General features: G+C 34.3%; 1 protein-coding gene across 1 annotated transcript in view; it reads left to right on the forward strand.

Moving 5' to 3' along the window:
• The window catches only part of focad (focadhesin), a 66,938-nt gene that overhangs the window by 31,077 nt on the left and 16,395 nt on the right, over nt 1-19,466 (forward strand). The window contains exons 12-23 of the mRNA XM_081391425.1: nt 8,178-8,282; nt 9,912-10,013; nt 12,076-12,206; nt 13,578-13,704; nt 14,843-14,977; nt 15,101-15,151; nt 15,326-15,409; nt 15,500-15,635; nt 16,689-16,877; nt 17,041-17,162; nt 17,565-17,657; nt 17,768-17,856. Coding sequence (XP_081247551.1) covers nt 8,178-8,282; nt 9,912-10,013; nt 12,076-12,206; nt 13,578-13,704; nt 14,843-14,977; nt 15,101-15,151; nt 15,326-15,409; nt 15,500-15,635; nt 16,689-16,877; nt 17,041-17,162; nt 17,565-17,657; nt 17,768-17,856 — 1,364 coding nt within the window. The remainder of the gene's footprint in view (nt 1-8,177; nt 8,283-9,911; nt 10,014-12,075; nt 12,207-13,577; nt 13,705-14,842; nt 14,978-15,100; nt 15,152-15,325; nt 15,410-15,499; nt 15,636-16,688; nt 16,878-17,040; nt 17,163-17,564; nt 17,658-17,767; nt 17,857-19,466) is intronic.

Genomic DNA, 19,466 nt, shown 5'->3' on the forward strand with positions numbered 1-19,466 from the left:
CTAACAGGAAGATATTCCAGGCGGAATATGCATCATCTGTCACGGGCTAAATGCCCTTATTAGAGGCCTTGGCTGGATGCTGAGATTCGCTCTCTACTGCTTTCCGATTAGGGCTGGGGATTTATTGAATGCTCACAGTACAGTGATTCCACTGGTGATAGAAATGATTGAGTTGATTTTATGGTATATGTGTTTTATTTGACCATTAGGTTTACTAGAATTTGACTAGTTTTACGGCCTTTCCCTGTCTCACAATATGCAAGTATGAGAGTGTTAAGTCATTTTTTATAGTGTATCTTATTTAAATTTCAGTAACACAAACAGTGAGGCAAACAATAATTTCAACGAATCAGTTCAAACTGGCCATTTCAATTAACTGATTCAATGATTCATTTGTGTCATCACTCAAAAATGTCCATAGAAATCCCAATGTGGCATTTCATATATCAAAATATTTTAGTTAAATAGAATATTGCCATTTATTGCTATATGGGTGCTTATAAATGTAAAAAGTAATTCTTTCTTGTGTTCATTTAGTGAAAAGCAGTATGAAAAATATGCCTGTAAGGGCTTTTCACAGTGAAGTAGCTCACCAATACCAATGACACTCTTCCGCCATGCATTTATTATTATATTTCTCAGCAGATTTTTTAAGACATCACTCTGGAGCATCACCATGCAACTCGTGTCTTATTGTGATTCATCACTTCACACACAACTTCCATATTCTGACAAAATTTGATTCTGTCTTTGATGTTTTTCTGAGACAGTAATTGCATTTGCTTAAATTTAGCCACATTCCTGACCAATATTTTTTGGTTAAGACAATTAAAAGTTTAGCCATTTTGGTGTGTGTGTGTGTGTATATATGCTATATGATATATGGTGATCATATATATTATATATATGAACAATTAATATATTTTATTTAACATATTCAAGGTATATTTTTCATACTGCTTATATGTATATATACACACACACCATTGTCAGATTTACAGTAGAGTTTTTTTGCATTAAAGTATGTATGCATTAAAGTATGCATTAAATTGTCAAACATTTAAACATGGCTGTAAAGACATTTATAATGTTACCAAAAAAAAAAACTTTTTCAAATCAATGCTGTTCTTTTGATCTTTCAAAAAATCATTTTCAATCAATGAAAAAAGTAATTCATAAATCTTGAAAAAAGCATCCACAAAAATATTGAGCAGCACAACTGTTTCCAATATTGTTAATAATGAGAAATGTTTCTTGAGCATCAAATCAGCATATTCTAATGATTTCTGAAGGATCGTGTGACACTGAAGACTGGAGTAATGATGATAAAAAAAATCAGCTTTTCATCACAGGAGTTAATTACATTTTAAGATAATCAAATGAGAAACTGTTATTTTAAATTGAAATAATATTTCATAGGTTTGCTGCCCCCCCCCAAAAAAAAAAATAAATGCATAAGAGACTTTTTTCAAAATATGAAAAAATCTTTCTGACCTATAAATCATTTATTACTCTCCTGCTCTCTCTTCAAGAGTCAATCTCTGTACAGTTCTGTTTTCTCTTGTTTCCACTCTTTCTTCTCCACTTATTAAGCCTGTTAATTGGCTTGTTGTGGGGGTCAGAGGTTGTGCTGGTTTCAGAGGGCCATGTCTCTCCCCTGTCATCTTTCAGGGAGGGATGCTGAGGGGTTAATCTCCAATTAGAGGTTAGAACAACTGCCATGGTGTCCCTCCTCGAAGGGTTAAAAATCTTCTCAAGGGAGGGAAAGATCCGCTATTCCTGGTTAGTGGGGGTTTGTTAGGGAGTGGCTTGTCTGGGGAATTGCTTTACAAATCCTAAAGATAAATTAGGATAGATGTATTACATGATGTATTTTAGATGCCGCCTTTGCACATTTATTAACCGTCTTAGAAACACTTTCCTTGAATCCCGTATGCAATGCTTTGATCCAATTGGCCACACTAACGAAGCAGTTCTGTCTGGCAACAAGAGAAATACTGCATGATCAAACCTTATTAAGGCTATTAAGGCTAAGCACTATTGAGCGTGTATTGCACATCTCCAGTTGAGCATTGCAGCTGGGAGGAATATCAATAAGCCCTTGCTTTTACATCATGTGTTAAAAGCATGGAGACTTGTGTATTGTTGTCATTTAGAATCAGTAAGGTTTGTAGTTCTGTATAATGCAGTTAATGTTGTTTCGTTAGTGAATAATTTCTTCGTTTATGATAAGTGTTCTTGTGACCTGGTCATTTTATGCTCTCTCCTGATGCGACTTTATATTTTGTATACTTTTTAATAAATTGAGAACTATTGCGGAAAATAAAGTTTATACAGTGATTGTCTTTATTTAGCCTGAACTTGTGAGGTTCATTTGTGATTTAATAATATTTTAATTGCTTATCTGAATTTAATTGTACTTGCAACCAGTGTAATTTTCAAGTAATTTTAGTATCCATGACATACTGATAGTTTTTATTTTGTATTTGTATTTTTAGATTTTATTTTTTTTTATTATAGTTTTCATTTCAATTTTAGTTTCTGAATCTTTTGTTTTTAGTTTTTTAATGTGTATATATATTTTTGTTTAATTAGTAGCTCAAATATTTCTATTTAATTTTATATCAGTCAATGTTTATTTTATTTCAAGTTTAATTTTAGTTAATGCTAATAACCCTGCTTTCAACCACTTTACTGAAATTTTCAAGTTTACTCATTGTGAAGACCACTAGTCAACCTATTTTTTCAGAATCATTATATCTCACAATATTTTATCCCTTTCAGGGATTTATTTATTTATTAATTTTTTTATTGTTTTGAATTTTGAGGACTTTACAGTTTATTGCTGATATTTATATCTTTTTGGAAAATGTTGACTGTTTAAATAGCTTTTGCATAGTAGAAGTAGATGTTAAAGTTACACTATGTATTTTTTTGTTCAAAATGAAATCAATTTAAATAATGAGACGATACATCATCAGTCCTTCTTCCAAAGCTTGTTTGTGTCTTACCCTGATTCACTATGGTAAGCATATTATAAGTGTTTATATTTTAGACCTGTTGGGATGGTTTTGTGGGAAATTGAGTACATGCGTCGCTCGCCCGTGCGTGTCTCGTCATATTCGTAAAAAACGGGACCGAGCTCATAATAAAACAAGAACCAACAGTGGCATGGTTTTTTTTAGAGATGGCAAGGACTGAGGGGTTGAAATGTTGTAAAAGCGTGTTTGGAGATGGTGTTTTTATTACTGAACAGGTGAGAAAGGCATTTTATTGAACAGATAAACTGCCATATGTATCTCTCTAACAGAGTTCATTGTAAAGCATTATCTATTGTGAAAGGTCATTTCATTATGGTTGTTGTAGAGCTGTGCTGGATTTTATTTTCAAGGAAGTACTGTGTCTATTAATGATTATAGTTACAGTAATGTCTTCAGCTAGTCAACTTGAGATCCTTTCCATCAAAACGAAGTCTAGTAGTGAATGTTTTATGAGCCGTGGATAAACATATTCATCCATACAGTCACACAGAGACAAAGCACAACCAAAACAATGTTCTTCTGCAAAATGCATGCAGTTTTTTTTTTTTTTTACCACTAAAAGTTCTATAGTGTACCCTTAAATGGTATTTTGGAGTTATACTAATTAGGTTTTCCCGTGTGCACACAGTGTCTTGAACTGACAGGCATTGTTCTGGGTCTTTTCTTGGGCTTGATCTGGCCCTCAAGGGTGTAAGTCTGGGAGGATGGGGTCTTAAGTCCAACTCTGATACAGATTCCTCCAGAAATCATCATCATCAGTCGAGCCTCAGATAAAAGCTGTCTTTCAAAAGAAGCCTTGGATCAGTTTAGGTACAGTTTTGTTGGTTACTCACTTATGAATAACGTTGGCCTTGTGGGAATGTGAGCCTCATTTTCCGGCGGAGCACAAGACAGCGATATAAACCAGCAGTCACCGCAAAGCACTTCGTTTGATGCCAAAAACATGAAATGCATTAGTAAAGCTGCTCTTGGGTATACACTCAGATTTGAGGATATAATCCTCAATTCAGGTGGAGAACGTTTCCAGGTCCTTCACACGGTCCACAGGTTTTCACCAGTTTGTCACTGCTCACTGTAGCCCCTCAGTTTCTCCAGAAATCAAGCATACCTTTCATTTTTATTTTGCTTGAGCTGGGAAAACACTGGCCTTGGGCCAGTCTTAGTATTATAGAAGCTTCTCGAGTAGTGTTTATGCTACAGAAAACAGCTTGAGAAAAAAAAGAAAGCGAGAGAAACAGGGTGTTAGTCAGATGGTTGGAGGGGATTGCAGCAACTGTTGGAATGAACTTCAAAGCCCAGGGCTCTTTGGCGTTCTTCGCCCGCTGCATGAGATGGATAACTTGTGACAGTCTTGCTTGGTTTAAGTTGAATGAGATGGATGAGAAGAATAAGAATTTGCCCTCCTACCCCTCCTCCATCAGCCCCTCGCTGTGATGAGCATGTCTCGTTGCGTTATTGGCCCCGGCATTTCTTTCGTAGCCAGTCATGAGCGATTTTCCTGATTATCTGTTATTTTAGCCTCCTTATTTTCTAAACTTAGAAGCCCGTTCTTCTGTGTGCATGGTCACCTCTTCATCATCACTGTTTTCTTTTCTTCTCGCCTTGATTTCTTTCTCAACTAATTCGAATGATCAAACCTTAAAGGAGTAGTTCATTTAAAAATGAAAATTCTGTCCTCATTTACTCTCCCTCAAGTTGTTTCAAACCTGTGTGAATTTCTGTCTTCTGCTGAACACAAAGGAAGATATTTGAAGAATGTCGGTAACCAGACAGTTGTTGTGCCCCATTGACTTCCATAGGAGGAAAGAAATATATATTATGGGGTCCATCAACTGTCTGGTTACCGATATTCTTCAGAATTTTGTGTTCAACCGAAGAAAGGAATTCATACAGGTTTGAAACAACTTGAGGGTGATTTTTAAAATTCATAATTTTTAAGTAATAATGCTATCAAAGCTAAAGTGAACTTAATTATGAGACAACTGAAAATAATAATAGTTCACCTCGAAAAAAAAGTCATAATTTTCTTACCCTCATGTTGTTCCAAACCTGTATGAACTTACTATATTTTGTGGAATTTAAAGTAAGCTATTTTGAAGAATGTCTCAGTGTTTTTTTTTTTTTTGTACGTACAATGAAAGTCACTGGGATCCAATGTTGTTTCTTCGTATGGATAAAAACTGTTGAAACATTCTTCAGAATATCATCTATTTTTTAACTTCTGCTTACTTTTTCTCTATTTTGTTTCTTTTTTGCTGCTTGTCGTTTATCTATTGTGCTTTTCAAGGGTCTTGCCGTTGCATTTGTTCTACATGATTTCATTTTTAATTAAATTCTTTGAGGAGCTCTTTGAAAGGGTGGGTTGTTTAGAATTCCCTGTGATCGACTAATGATGATTCATTTAATTTCTGTCAGCTTAATGAAAATAAAACTGAGATGGATATTTGTGGCTCTTTTACTGCTGGTAATCAACTATAAGTCCCATAACAGCAATGTCTTAACCCCGTTTTTTAATTTTAACATTAAGAGCCATTTGTTCCAGCTTAGATCTTTCTGCTGTTCTCTCACAGAAGGATTTTGAGACAGTTATTGATGCATTCAATACTTCTCCATTAAATGTTTAAACTGTTTTTGAAGAAATCTCTTACTGTATGTTCATCATAAAATTGTGAAATGTTTTCTATTTGAATGATATATTTTATTTATACTTTGATTTTAATTGCTTGATACTAAGAGACCACATCACTCTTTTACTAGCCTCATTGCACTGGCTACCAGTAATTTTTTTTAATTGATTTTACAATGCTATTTTAAGGCCTTTGCGTGGACTTGCTCCACAGTATATTAGTAATCGCCTCCACTCTTATCTACCTTCAGCTCCCTGAGGTCATCAAACCAATTACTACTTTCTGCTCCTCTCTTGCTTTTAAGATCTGAGGGAGATCAGGTTCTCTCAGGTGTGTCCACTAGACTCTGGATATTAAAAGCAGTTTTCAATCTTAATTAAAGGCCTGGGGCCGTATGTATAAAGCCGCTCAGAGTAAAATTTTAGTCTGAAGACTGTCAAAATTTTACTCTTATACCTAGACTTAAGAATAAGTGTAATTCATAAAGGTTCCTAAGTGTTAAGACTAGGTCTCAGCTCCTACATTTTTTAAGAGAGCTGAAGAGGTATCCTAACCTAGTTAGGAGTAACAAGATGGCAGCAAAGAGGAGGTGAACACACGCTTTCAAATGGAAATATAATGTTGGAAAGTTAAATGATGACAGGGAGATAATAAAAGTTTGAAAGTCAAGATATTATTTTTGTAACTGACCTAGTAAGAAATGTTATATCTTCTTCCAAGCTGCAAATCAATGCTCTAACTGCAGAAATGAAAGTTCAATAGCACTATTGTGGCACTTACCACACCAAACATTCAGTGGTGGGCAAAAGGTTTTTTTTAATGACCCTACAAGTTTGCTTAAATATTTACATATTTTTAAAATATGAAGGAAGAAGAAAACACTAAACTTAGTGAAGAAATATCTGACAACATTATTTGGCAAAAAAAAGGCAAACTACAGCTGCAGGTTTTAGAAGAAAATTTTTTTTTTTACTGCAACATAATAAGTTATTATTATTTCATTGGTCCTCTCTTGTTTTTGCATGTGTTCATAATTTCTTTGTATGACAGCCTGGCCAGAAATTGTGTCTGCACAATTTATGTTTCATTGTGTTATATAATTACAACTAAAACAATTGAGTCCAAGCACAAGTAAACAATATACTTACAAAATCTTTTAACACATTTTTAATAATAATTGAATAAATGGTGAATGTCAATTTTTCTATGGCATAAATTAACTTAAATGATATGTATATGTAACATAAATAACATATGACTTTCCAACTGATCTTCAAACCATGCGGCAAAATCAAGCTACTTTTATGAGGATTTCAAGCTTCCCCGAGTTGTTGGATCCATTGATGGAACTCAAGTCCACATCATTGCTCCAAATGTAAATGAGGAGACATATATCAAGAGAAAAGGATTCCACAGCTTAAATACTAATTTGTGATGCAGTCATGCTGCAGTGACCTCACCCTTGCAGGCTCACTATTTCACTAATTCAGAGGTTGAGGGCGGCCATTTTGAGTTGACATCATTGTAGTCCGTAGTTTGTAACACTTAAGTGTCACGTCAGTCAGCACTTAAGACTCAGTCTAAACTTTACTGGAAGTCTATTTTAGCTTCTTTATAAAAGTCTCCTAGACAAATCCTGCTTTTTACTAAGATTTTTTTTACACTTAAGTCAAAACTTAAGACTATTCTTAAGAGCATTTCTAAGACGTTTTATACATACGGGCCCTGTTTATACTCCATTGCTTTTGTCAGATGTGCATTAAAGTGTATTTAATAGGTTAGTTTTCTTGTAAGTTGTTTTCTTTCAGTTAGGGTGTGTTCACACTTTTAGTTCAGCTCTCTTGGTTCTTTTGGTCTGGACCAAAAAAGAAAATAACACATTTAGTCCTGGTTCCTTTGGCATTCACACTGTTATTTTTAAGACTGAACCTAAAGATACAAAAAAAAAAACATGTATTTTGCGCACATAGCTCCCATGATGAGAAAAAAACAGGTATGCTGCAGCATTCTGTCCTTTTTATGGTCGCATCTTGTGACATCCCGTCCTGTTTGCAGTGAACAAATCAAACAAAAGGAATTGAAATAACTCAACATAACTAATGTTTCAAGTCTTTTCCCCAAAATCAACTGAAAATGCAACTTTTACTGATTTCTGCAGTCTCAAAATTATTCAATCCCCTGAATAGAATCCCTCACAACAGCACAAATCTGCAAAACAGGTGTTGTCTCAAACACACCTGATGTAATTAATCAAGGGCTTCATTAGTTGCACCAGGTGTGCTTGATCTAGAACACATGAAATATCTGAACTGGCTACTTTTGTTGAGTGTCACGTTTGACTGCATGTTAGAAATACGGCCAAGTCAAAAGAATGGTCCAAAAAGCTGACCATTGAAAACCTGTTCTAGTCGAGTCTAAAAACAAAATCAAGAATTCGCAAAATGGCATAATAGGTTCTCTTTAAATATCTATCCATTGTTTGCTTAATTGTTTTTCACTTTACCTCTAGGTGCCATGTCTACTTCCTGTCCTGATGTTTAAACTGGGCCGAGTGTCCGATCCAGCTTTGTCTCTCTCTGTTCTCTATACTCTGCCAAGACTGGGAACCCACAAGGTACAATCATTAATATCCACAGCATGCACCGTTTACCTAAATCAGAAACTTAATAAAATAATATTTTTTAGCAAATGTGTTTTCTTGATTTTGAAAGTTTTATCAAGAAAGATAGTTGGAAGTTAAATTAAATGTGTAGAAAGCTAATCATTCAATGTTATTAAATTGTATTAAAAAGATGCATTAACATGTATGGCAATCAAAATGAAAGGGATAGTTCACCCAAAAATTAAAATTAGCCCATGATTTACTCACCCTCAAGTCATCCTAGGTGTGTATGACATTCTTATTTCAGATGAATACAATCTGAGTTCTGAAGTGAAGCGATGTAAATATGAAATATCTATATTTAAAGCTTTATAAAGTGAAATAACTAGCTTCCGACCAAACAAACATACAGATTTCACTTCTAAAGCGCAACTTATGCGAGTAATGCGATGTACTGCTGATGTTTACGCCATGACGCACTACGCTACTTCCGACATCATAAGTTAGACTTAGCATAGTATGTTCGTTTAGCCGGAAGCTAGAATTTCACTTTGTAACGTGTTAAAGATTAATATTTTTCTTACACTAACGCATCACTTCGCTTCAGAAGATCTTTATTAACCATCGCGGAGCTGTGCGGAGCACTTTTATGATGGATAGAGGCACTTTTATGATGGATAGAGGCACTTTATGATGGATGGAGGCACTTTTATGATGGATAGAGGCACTTTTATGATGGATAGAGGCACTTTATGATGGATAGAGGCACTTTTATGATGGATAGAGGCACTTTTATGGACTTGAAAACAGAAACGGCCATTCACTGCCATTATAAAGCTTGGAAGAGCCAGGACTTTTTTTTAATATAACTCCGATCGTATTCGTCTGAAAAAAGAATGTCATGTACACCTAGGCTGACTTGAGGGTGAGTAAATCATGGGCTAATTTTTTTGGGAGGGGGGGTGAACTATGCCTTTAAGAATACAGAACCATTAACGGGTTATTATAGCGCAGTTCCACAGAAATATGAATCTAGTCCGTCTGCATGGATTTGGGATACTTTGCTTCCTCTGTTGCTATGGCAACAGCTCACCTGCACTGTAGGCAACTCCAGCCATGAACCTGACCACTGTGCCATTGTTATTCATTTGATTCCACTAACAATTCATATTATTCATAAATCTTGTATGCCAAGTGTGTACTTCTGTAACATTTGGCTTGCTAGTAAAATGCTGCATCAACAAAAACATATTCTGTAGCTTGCACAATGAGTGCACACTGTACTAAAATATGAATAAATGAGAGAGGGGAGATGTTTGGTGTTTTTGCTGATGTTATTTTATATGCTTAGGCACTCTATCATCAGCCTTGGAATGGGGGTGGCAGTGTTTTGCCTTTTAATGTAGTCCTTAATTTGATCTTTTTGTAATCTGTGAAATACTTTTATATTTAAAAGCACAGCAGAACACAAACTGGCCTGTAGGTCACAGACAAATCATTAAAATCATCAAAGCATGAGGAAGTTAGTTGCATATAATAACTAAACTAAGCTATTAGCTAAGTTTGCATATATCCAGTCCTGTTCATCATGTTTTGGCATTATGTGTATGTGTGTCCTGACTAAACTCTCGTGTCTTGTAGTTCTGTATCCCGCAGGTGCTTCATGTTCTCCAGACTCTGGGCAGTTCATCCAGACTGAGGCCTGTGGCTCTGCGGCTCTTAACTCTGTTATGGAAAAAACAGGTGCAGTTAATGCTAAAATAATCTGAGCTTCAGATCTGCTCTTTGTGTGTTGTGTCAGGTCTATGAGAACATGATGCATTGATTCTGTTCATTTCTTATGTTAAAAGTCTGCATTTAAAATTTATGTTTTTCCGTTTTACCATTTTAGTTTATGCTTTGAAATATTATATTCATATACTATTATTTATTATTATATTATATCAAAAATATATATAAATAAAATGTACAGTATATATTATCTAAAAAATAAGAAAACAAAATATATACAGTGCTATGCATAAGTTTAGACACCCATGCTAAAGTTGACTAAAAAGAGGAATAAAAAATCATCTTTTGGAAATTGAACTTAATGCCTTAATTTAAAAAAATAGGAAAAATCCAACCTTTAAGGACACCAATTTTCTTTGTGAATGAATAATGTATCGTAAATAAATAAATAAATATTCTTCCTTAAAATACAGGGTGCATAAGTTTGGACACCCCTATGTTAAATTCCCATAGAGCCAGGCAGATTTTTATTTTTAAAGGCCAGTTACTTCATGGATCCAGGATACTATGCATCCTGATAAAGTTCCCTTGGCCTTTGGAATTAAAATAGCCCTAGAGATTGGCATGGTTTTATTTCAGTTAGCCTAATAGCTGGTTTGATTTGCATTGAGAGATGATCTTATGGAAAGTACTCCATGCCGATCTCTAGGTATGGTGAAGGCTATGTGATGATGTGGGGCTATTTTAATTCCAAAGGCCAAGGGAACTTTATCAGGATGCATAGTATCCTGGATCCATGAAGTAACTGGCCTTTAAAAATTAAAATCTGCCTGGCTCTATGGGAATTTAACATAGGGGTGTCCAGACTTATGCACCCTGTATTTTAAGGAAGAACATTTATTTATTTACGATACATTATTCATTCACAAAGAAAATTGATGTCCTTAAAGGTTGGATTTTTCCTAATTTTTTTTAATTAAGGCATCAAGTTCAATTTCCAAAAGATGATTTTTTATTCCTCTTTTTAGTCAACTTTAGCATGGGTGTCTAAACTTATGCATAGCACTGTATATATTCATATATTGCTAATTTGTTTTATGCTCTGAAATATCATTATATTTATATATTAATTTATATAATTATATTTAGGTCTGAGATACTTCTGTTTAGTCTAATAATTGAATACAAAATAATTCATTACAATTAATATTTTTATATAATATTATTAGCGTGTGTAATTTAAGTGACTTTTTTTTTTAAATCTAAATTTTATTTCACTTAAAAATTGAGTGAATAAAATTATGCATATAACTTAATAGTTTGAGCCCTGTAATTAATGAAGTAAAATTATTATATTAATTAAACTTTATTATTTTAGGAATGTCATTAGTTCACAGAGAATTTGTTAATAAACAAATTAAGCTTTATTATTTCATATTTAAAATGGATATATACAGATTTTGCCATTTTGTTTTATCCTTTGAAATATAATATTATTTTTATATATTATTATCAAATAATTGTATTTAGGTCTGAGAGACTTTAGTTTTGTCTACTAATGCAATGCAAAATATGAAATATCATTATATTTATTTATATACTATTATGTTTAAGTTTGACTGGCTTTTGTTTCATCTAATGATTTAATACAAAATAATGAATTACCATTAATATTTTCATATATTATTGGCATGTGTAATTTAAGTACAAAAAAAATTAAATTCATAATTTTATTTTACTAAAAAAAATGAGTGAATTAAAATGATGCACATAACTTAATGGTTTGATCCCTGTAATTAATTAAATAAAACATGATTGTAAGCTTTTTAGCAATCTCATTTAGTCATGTTACAGTTGGCATCATTAGTTCACAAAGAATTTGTGTATTTTAGAAAAATTAACATTTTCACTGAAATAGTCCTAAATGAATCATTATCAATTCAGATTCAATCTGTAAATCTGTTTTGGGACCCAGTCCTACTATAATATCTGTACCTGTATGATCTGCTATACTGTATTTCATAGTTATTTTACTTTCAGGATAGATTTCTGAGACTTTTGACCATTTGTATAGGACCGTGTGTATCCTGACCTGCAGAGACTGATGTCACAGCTTGAAAAATCGTCAGTGGTGATTGGAAAAGATACGCAGTGGGAGCAGATATTGGCCAGAGCAGCTTCTGTCAGGGACATCTGCAGAGAGAGGTGTGCTTCGTCCAAACCCTCAAAACTAGAGTTCATTTAGCAAGTGTGGTGTGCTGTATATAAAGCCACCAGTGTGCTAACTTCTGATTAGTGGTGGAACGGATCACAAAATTCACGGTTCGGATCATTTATGGTTTTTGAGCCACGGATCGGATCATTTTTCAGATCAGCAAAAAAAAAAAAAAATAATATATATATATAATTATATATAATATATATATATAACATATATATATGATTTTTTTTTTATATATATATATATATATATATATATATATATAAAAAATTTATATATATATATATATATATATAATTTTTATATATATATATATATATATATATATATATATATATATATATATATATATATATATATAATTTTTTTTTTTTGCTGGTAACTTTGCTTTTCATTTATTAATTAAAGCTCACTTGAAGTTCTTCAATAGCTACTACATCAAAAACTACTAGCCTAACTGATACAGTTCACTCATTTAAAACAAGTGAACAGTCAGAAATAAAATAAGAACAAATACACAAATTACAAGCAGAGATAAATACTAATTTAGTTACAAAGTCTAACAGTAGTATTCAGGTACAGAAATTAATAATTAAGCCTAAATGTAAAATAACACTTTTTGTTCACTGTAGAAATTAAATATAGTTTCATCTTTGTTAAAGCTGTATTTTGTTGTTTTATTAATATTAATGACTCAGTCAACAAGAACATTAGGTGTGTGCTGTCACTTTAAGACCGACTGCACGGACCGAAAAAACTGACAAACATCCGGTATTTTTCTAACTGTTCACTATAACTGTTCACTTATGACATAAATGAGAGAATTCTTGCCGAGACGGGCATTTAGACATCATTTTGTGTTTATGTGTCCGTTCAAGGGCAAGGAAACACGAAAGAGGAATCAGTTCGGTGTTCGAGCGCTATCTGAAACGCGCCTTTTTAAACAATACATTAAAAGCAGCAGTCAGTCTTTATAATAATGATAAGCCAATAATATATTCTATATTGTTTAATTAATTAATTAAGTCAGTGTCGTCTCTGTTGTGAGCGAGTTATGCTGCATGTGGCTGCTGCTTTTGGTAAAATTATGGAAATATGGTAAAATTATATAACAGTAACTGTGAATCAATCACACTTTGGGTCAATGATATGCAAACATTTAGTAACGTTACATAAAATCTGTCCAAATCCGCGAATCACGTGCGTGCCGAACCGTGGGGCCTGACCCGTACGGATCACGGATCAACTGTTCTGATATTTTGGTCTCTTATAGACCACACTAACCGTTGACCGTTAAAGGTTCCCTGAGCTTTGCCACACTGGTGTCATTCACTCTGTCGGTCATGTTGTCGCAGGCCGTACCAGCACGGAGGAGACATGCTGGCTGCCATCAGAGACACACTGCTGCAGTTCTCCAGGAAGGATCAGGCTACTCCTGCTGCTCTGGCCCTGCAGGGCTTACAGGAGCTCTGTAGAGCTGAGGTCAGTCTTTCTGTGCCAGTCAAGAGATGGCTATTAGAAGTATGAAAGAGAATATGAAAATGCTTTTTTATTTACAAACCACTATTGGGTAAACCGCTGCCACCCTGGCCCTTGTGTGCCCTCCTGCCTATTATGAAGAGGAAAATTATAATCAGTTCAGGGCTCAACGAGGATTTTCGCTCCAAAAATCTCTCTCTTTATATGTATATATAATACTATATATATATATATATATTTTTTTTTTATATATATATATATATAGTTGTTTTTTTATTGTAATAATTATTTTAGAAATTATTTAGAAATATAATTTAATATTATTAGTTTTGTAGCCTATGTTAGCTAGTTAGATGATTGTCTGACAAAAAAAGTTGCAAGGCATAAAAATACATGCACGAGATCAATATAATTATGCAAAACATACACTGTTCTTCAAAAGGGTGGGGTCAGTAAGATTTTTTTTCTTCATATTTTTGAAAGAAGTCTCTTAAGCTACCAAGACTGCATTTATTTGAGCAAAATACAGAATTTGAAATATTGTTACAATTTAAAATAACTTTTTTCTATTTGAATATTTAAAAAATATATATATTGAAACAACAGGCATGTTAAACAAATTAAGAGAGTAATTTCAATATATAACTTTTACAGAAGATTATAACAGGGAAAAGGAGAAACAAAGAGTTTCCATAGACATAAGCTTTACCTGTATTTTAAAAATGGAATTTATTCCTGTGATGCATGAGATCATTACTCCTGTCTAGTGTCACATGATCCTTCAGAAATCATTCTAATATGCTGATTTGCTGCTCAAGAAATATTTCTAATTATTATCAATGTTGAAAACATTTTTTTTTGTGGAAACCATGATGCATTTTTTTCAGGATTCTTTGATGAATAAAAATACATTTACTTGAAATAGAAAACTTTTTATTGTTTTACTTGAAAAAAAAAAATTTACTGCCATGTTTTAATAAATTTAATGCATAAAATAAAAGTATTAATTTCTTTAAAAAATAAATAAATCATTCAAACCCCAAACTTTTGAACATATAATGTTCATATAATGTCATATATAGGTTCTCTTACACTGTTGAGCCCTGCATTTGAATATTCTTCTCATCTGCTTTCTGTTCAGGTAGTTGATATCAGCTCCACGTGGAAGGCACTCTCTCCTAAGCTGTGCTGTGACACCAGACCCCTGGTCCTGAAGGCCACAGCTGAACTTCTGGCACTAGTACCTGCTTTAAATATCAAAACAGAAGAATATGAGGCACGAGACCAACCAGACACTGTTTCTGATTGCTAGATGTGTGGTATTGTGGAGCAGTGTCTGACCTCTCCACATTTCACACACGGGATGAATTACTTCAGGCTCTATGTCCTTTTCTTACAGAAATTCAGAAATGAGGCAGTGAGTGTTTTATGGGGCTACGCTCTTAGTCAGGTGAGCGCTGACATTTTCAAATGGTAATGAACTGTAGGAATTAGCCGGACTAGTCACCCAATGAAAAGTCATGCCATTTTTGTATCCATTTATATGTAGCAATTGTTTATTTGCATTTATACTGTACCAGTGATGAGTGACCGGTAATATTCAAAGCTTGTTTGGCTTCATCAGGACCCAGTGGTTGCAAGCCAAGGTTTTAAAGCCCTCTCGGAGTATCCTGAACCATCTCACACCATCCTACACTTACCAGAACAGGTGAGAACGTCACAAAATGTCCTCACATTATTTCTGTCTACCTTTTATTTATACAGTATATCTGTAATAGTGACGTGATCTTGCTAACAGGCCAGGCCCGTACCAAAGCAGCCTGATGAGGAGGACGAAGGGAAGGACAATGAGAACGAGAAGGATGAAGATATTTCAGTGCCAGGGGCGTCATATGTCAAACTAATTAGTCTCACACCGCAATCCATTTTACCAGGTATGGTTATAAGATCATGGTGACTAACAGACTCTTTGTAGTCAATGTTCTTTAAAGGTGGTATAAAGCCCTTTTCACAAGATGTAAAATAAATCTCTGATGTCCCCAGAGTGTGTATGTGAAGTTTTAGCTCAAAATACCCCACAGATATTTTTATATAGCATGTTAAAATTGTTACTTTTTGAGGGTGAGCAAAAACGCACTGTTTTGTGTCTGCCCCTTTAAATGCAAATGAGCTGCTGCTCCCGGCACAGAGGGCGGAGCCTCAACAGCTTGCACTCACAAAGACATGCACTGAAAATTTCTAAAATTTTTAGCCTTTTATGTTCAAACCGGATTCAGACAATGATGGAGAGACGCAAGAAGTTTTAACATGTAGACAGCATTTCTGAATGGTTAGTTGATGAGTTTATGTAGCTTATGTGTCGTTATCTTCTAGTCATTGATTAGTATATTCTGTCTTGATAATCTATAACTTGCGTTCCGGGGGCGGGGTTTATGTAAATTTTAGGGTTGGTGATGTCACTAACCCGGGAGGAATGTAGTGTAGTCCCTACCAGCCGTTTGTTGTAGTCCTTAAAAAGCAATTTCTTTAAAAGCAAATATCTCCCTTTGCTTTGAACTTTGAGCTTTGTAACTTTGCAGATGTTGTTTATGCTCAAACAGCAACATTACACACAAACTAAAGTTGGAAAAGTGAAATCATATTCAACCACCCCTTTAAACGACTGTTAAATTAGTCAATGCGCACATCCCTAGTAGAAATTTGGACGGATTTTATGTACAAAATGTTTGCATATCGTAGACCCAAAGTGTGATCATTTCACAGTTACTGTTATACAATTTTACCATATTTTCTTAATTTTACCAAAAGCTGTGAGTGTCAGTGTACTTGCCTTAAAGCAAAACATGCAGCATAACTCGCCCACAACAGACACAACACTGACTTGATAAACAATATAGAATATATTATTGGCTTATCATTATTAGAAGATAAAGCTTTTAATGTATTGTTTAACCTACTTAATTCATGAATTTTGTGTTCTAATGCAGCCCTTGAGACCTTCCTAACAGCTGTTGTGAGGCAGGAGATGAACCAAATGCCCCGCGGGGTGTACCACTCAGCGCTGAGCGGGGGGAATCTGCGCTCTGACCAGGGGAAAACTGTATCTGGAATTCCTTCCTTCATGCTGAAAACATATGAGAAGAACAAGCAGCCGGGTCTTAAACCTGGCTTAGCAGGTACGGATGCATTCAGCTCACTAATGTGGGTGATTTAAAGAACATTTAAAATTCGTATAGCTAGCTACTGCGTGTTTGTTACAGTTAAAGTAAAAAAAATGTTCTGTTTGTACAGTTAAATGTATTAAATAAACACGTTTGCGTTTTGATTGATTGATTTCAGCTGGGCTTCTACTCTGTTATGACCTTCCTGTTCAGACTGACAAAGATGGACGTCCAATCAGCCGCTTCCTTGTCAGCAGGGGGCGGAGTTATCAACAAATGTTAGCCACCCTTATTCACGAGGTACCTTTCAGCATGGACTTATTGGATGAAACTCAAGAACTTGAATTATATTTTAAAAAGTTATATTTTACCCCAAAGTTATAATATTGTAATAATAATATTATTAATTATATTATTCTTTTCACATTTTCCTTCCAAATTTTCATTATCATAATGTTTGGATGTTCAATTTGTGAGTTTGTTTGTAATTCCCTTTTTTGTCATTGGTGATTTGTATTAGATTCTAATTTCAGAAATTATTATTTGTTTTGAAAAACGTTTATTTATTTGTCAATACAATCAAAAATCTATAAAATGAAAGGAAGTGCAAACAATAGTACCATAATGTATAAATCCTTTTTTTTACAATTTAAATAATTTATATTGGTCACATACAGTGTTTTGCTGTTTTGTTCCTCTCAGGTGAACATCCAGCCATCTGAGTGGCATCGCTCTCTGCTTTTGCCTCAGGCCTGGCGGGGCTTCATGAGCCGGGCTTTCCATGCAGCTCTCCAGGTAACTCTATGTGTCTGTATAACTATCACGTCAGATAGAGGAGAATAAGACTAGCGTTTATAATTAAGGCCATCATTTATGAGATTAAATTAGATGTAATTATTGTCCAGGGTCGAAAGGCAGAGCTGGAGATGCTACAGAAACAGGGTAAAGAGAGTCCAGAGGAACTGCAGTATAAACAGCACTATGCCTGGCTCTGGTAAGATTCACACATCTTCAGTGCAGACTGACCTGGATTTGTGTTAAAGTCGTGATCGTCTTTTCTTCCATATCATGAGACAAAAAAAAAAAATGTAAGGCCATAAAAAATCTTAAATTGTATTAGAAAAGTCTTAATTATCATTTCAAGAGGTCTTACATTTGGGGACACAAAAACAGGAGTCGTGAAACAGCTGTATGTTATTATTAAATCTCAAAAAGGCTATGATTTAGTTGCGAACGCTGCATGTTTCAAACAAAAAAGCGCTGCGCTCTTGCGTGTTCTACAGGCTTGCTCTATCAGAGCAGTTCACAATCAATGAATAGGCATTTATGCCAAGCACCAGGGTAACCCCGATATTTCTGCTTTTCCATAAGCGCCACCTACTGCCAGAGAGTGAAATTGCATTTTCATTCAAAAGAAGCTAATGTGCATTCTGAAAATCTAAACAATTAGGACAAAGTAGATAATCATTTGAACTTCTAACGGGACGGGTTCTATGGTCAGATGAAAAAAAAAGTAAACACTTATTATGGATTTGGTTCATACAGGGATAAAAAAAGTACCCATGTGTAAAATGAAATGCTCTGCTATACCTTTAATGCCGTGGGCCTAATTTTCTGCCAGAGGTCCTGGACATCTTGTTCAGATACATGGCATCATGGATTCGATCAAATACCAACAGAAAAAAAATCAAACCCTGACGACCTCTGCTTGAAATCTTATAATGGCCCATGTTTGGATCTTCTAAGAGGACAGTGATCCAAAAACAAACATCAAAATCAAGACAAAAATGGGTCACTGAGCACAAAACCAAGCATCTGCAATGGCCATCCCAGTCCCCAGACCTGAACCCTATAGAAAATGATTAGGTTGCAAAAAGTATTTAATAAAAAGGGGCAAATAATTGTTCCTAATGTGTTTTGGAGAAAAACATTTATTTCATAATGTGATTTCCCCCCCACTTACAATAATTTTACTTCAATTAAAGGTTAGATTTTCTGCTTCTTTTAAAAAACAAAATTATTTCAAAAGGATAAACAATGCAGATTTATTTTTTATAGCCATCTTTGATCATATTTACCAAGGGGGCAAATAATTCTGACCAGCACTGTATATATATATACAGTATATACATATATTATTCGCAATTATCCCCATACCAGCACTAAAATTTACTTTGGCGACAAATGGGTTAAAAGTCATTACAAAATGGCTCAGAATAGTTTTGAGAAGTTTTAGTATGATTTGCTTGCAGATGCCATTTGATTTGATATTTTATGAATGCAATGCCATTCATACCTTTTTAAGTGTGACTTGAGCGTTCAAATACTTTTGGAGGGGGACACTGCATACAAACTCTGCACACTCTTGAAAAGGTTTTTAGATCAGATTTAGCTTTAGAGTTTTTATTAAAAATGGATCTTAAACATCTTATGTAGGCATTTTGGAAATTGTGCTATGACAATTGCCAATAGAGCTGGCAAACAAAGAAAAATGCACTTTGCACATATCTGTAGATATCTTAAAATAAAGCTATAAATGTAGCTCAGATTCTCACTAAATAGCTCAAAGAACCCCTAACGAGCACACAAGTTGACCATAAACTA

Source organism: Scardinius erythrophthalmus (genome assembly GCF_964197995.2).
Source record: "Scardinius erythrophthalmus genome assembly, chromosome: 2".
NCBI lineage: Eukaryota > Metazoa > Chordata > Actinopteri > Cypriniformes > Leuciscidae > Scardinius > Scardinius erythrophthalmus.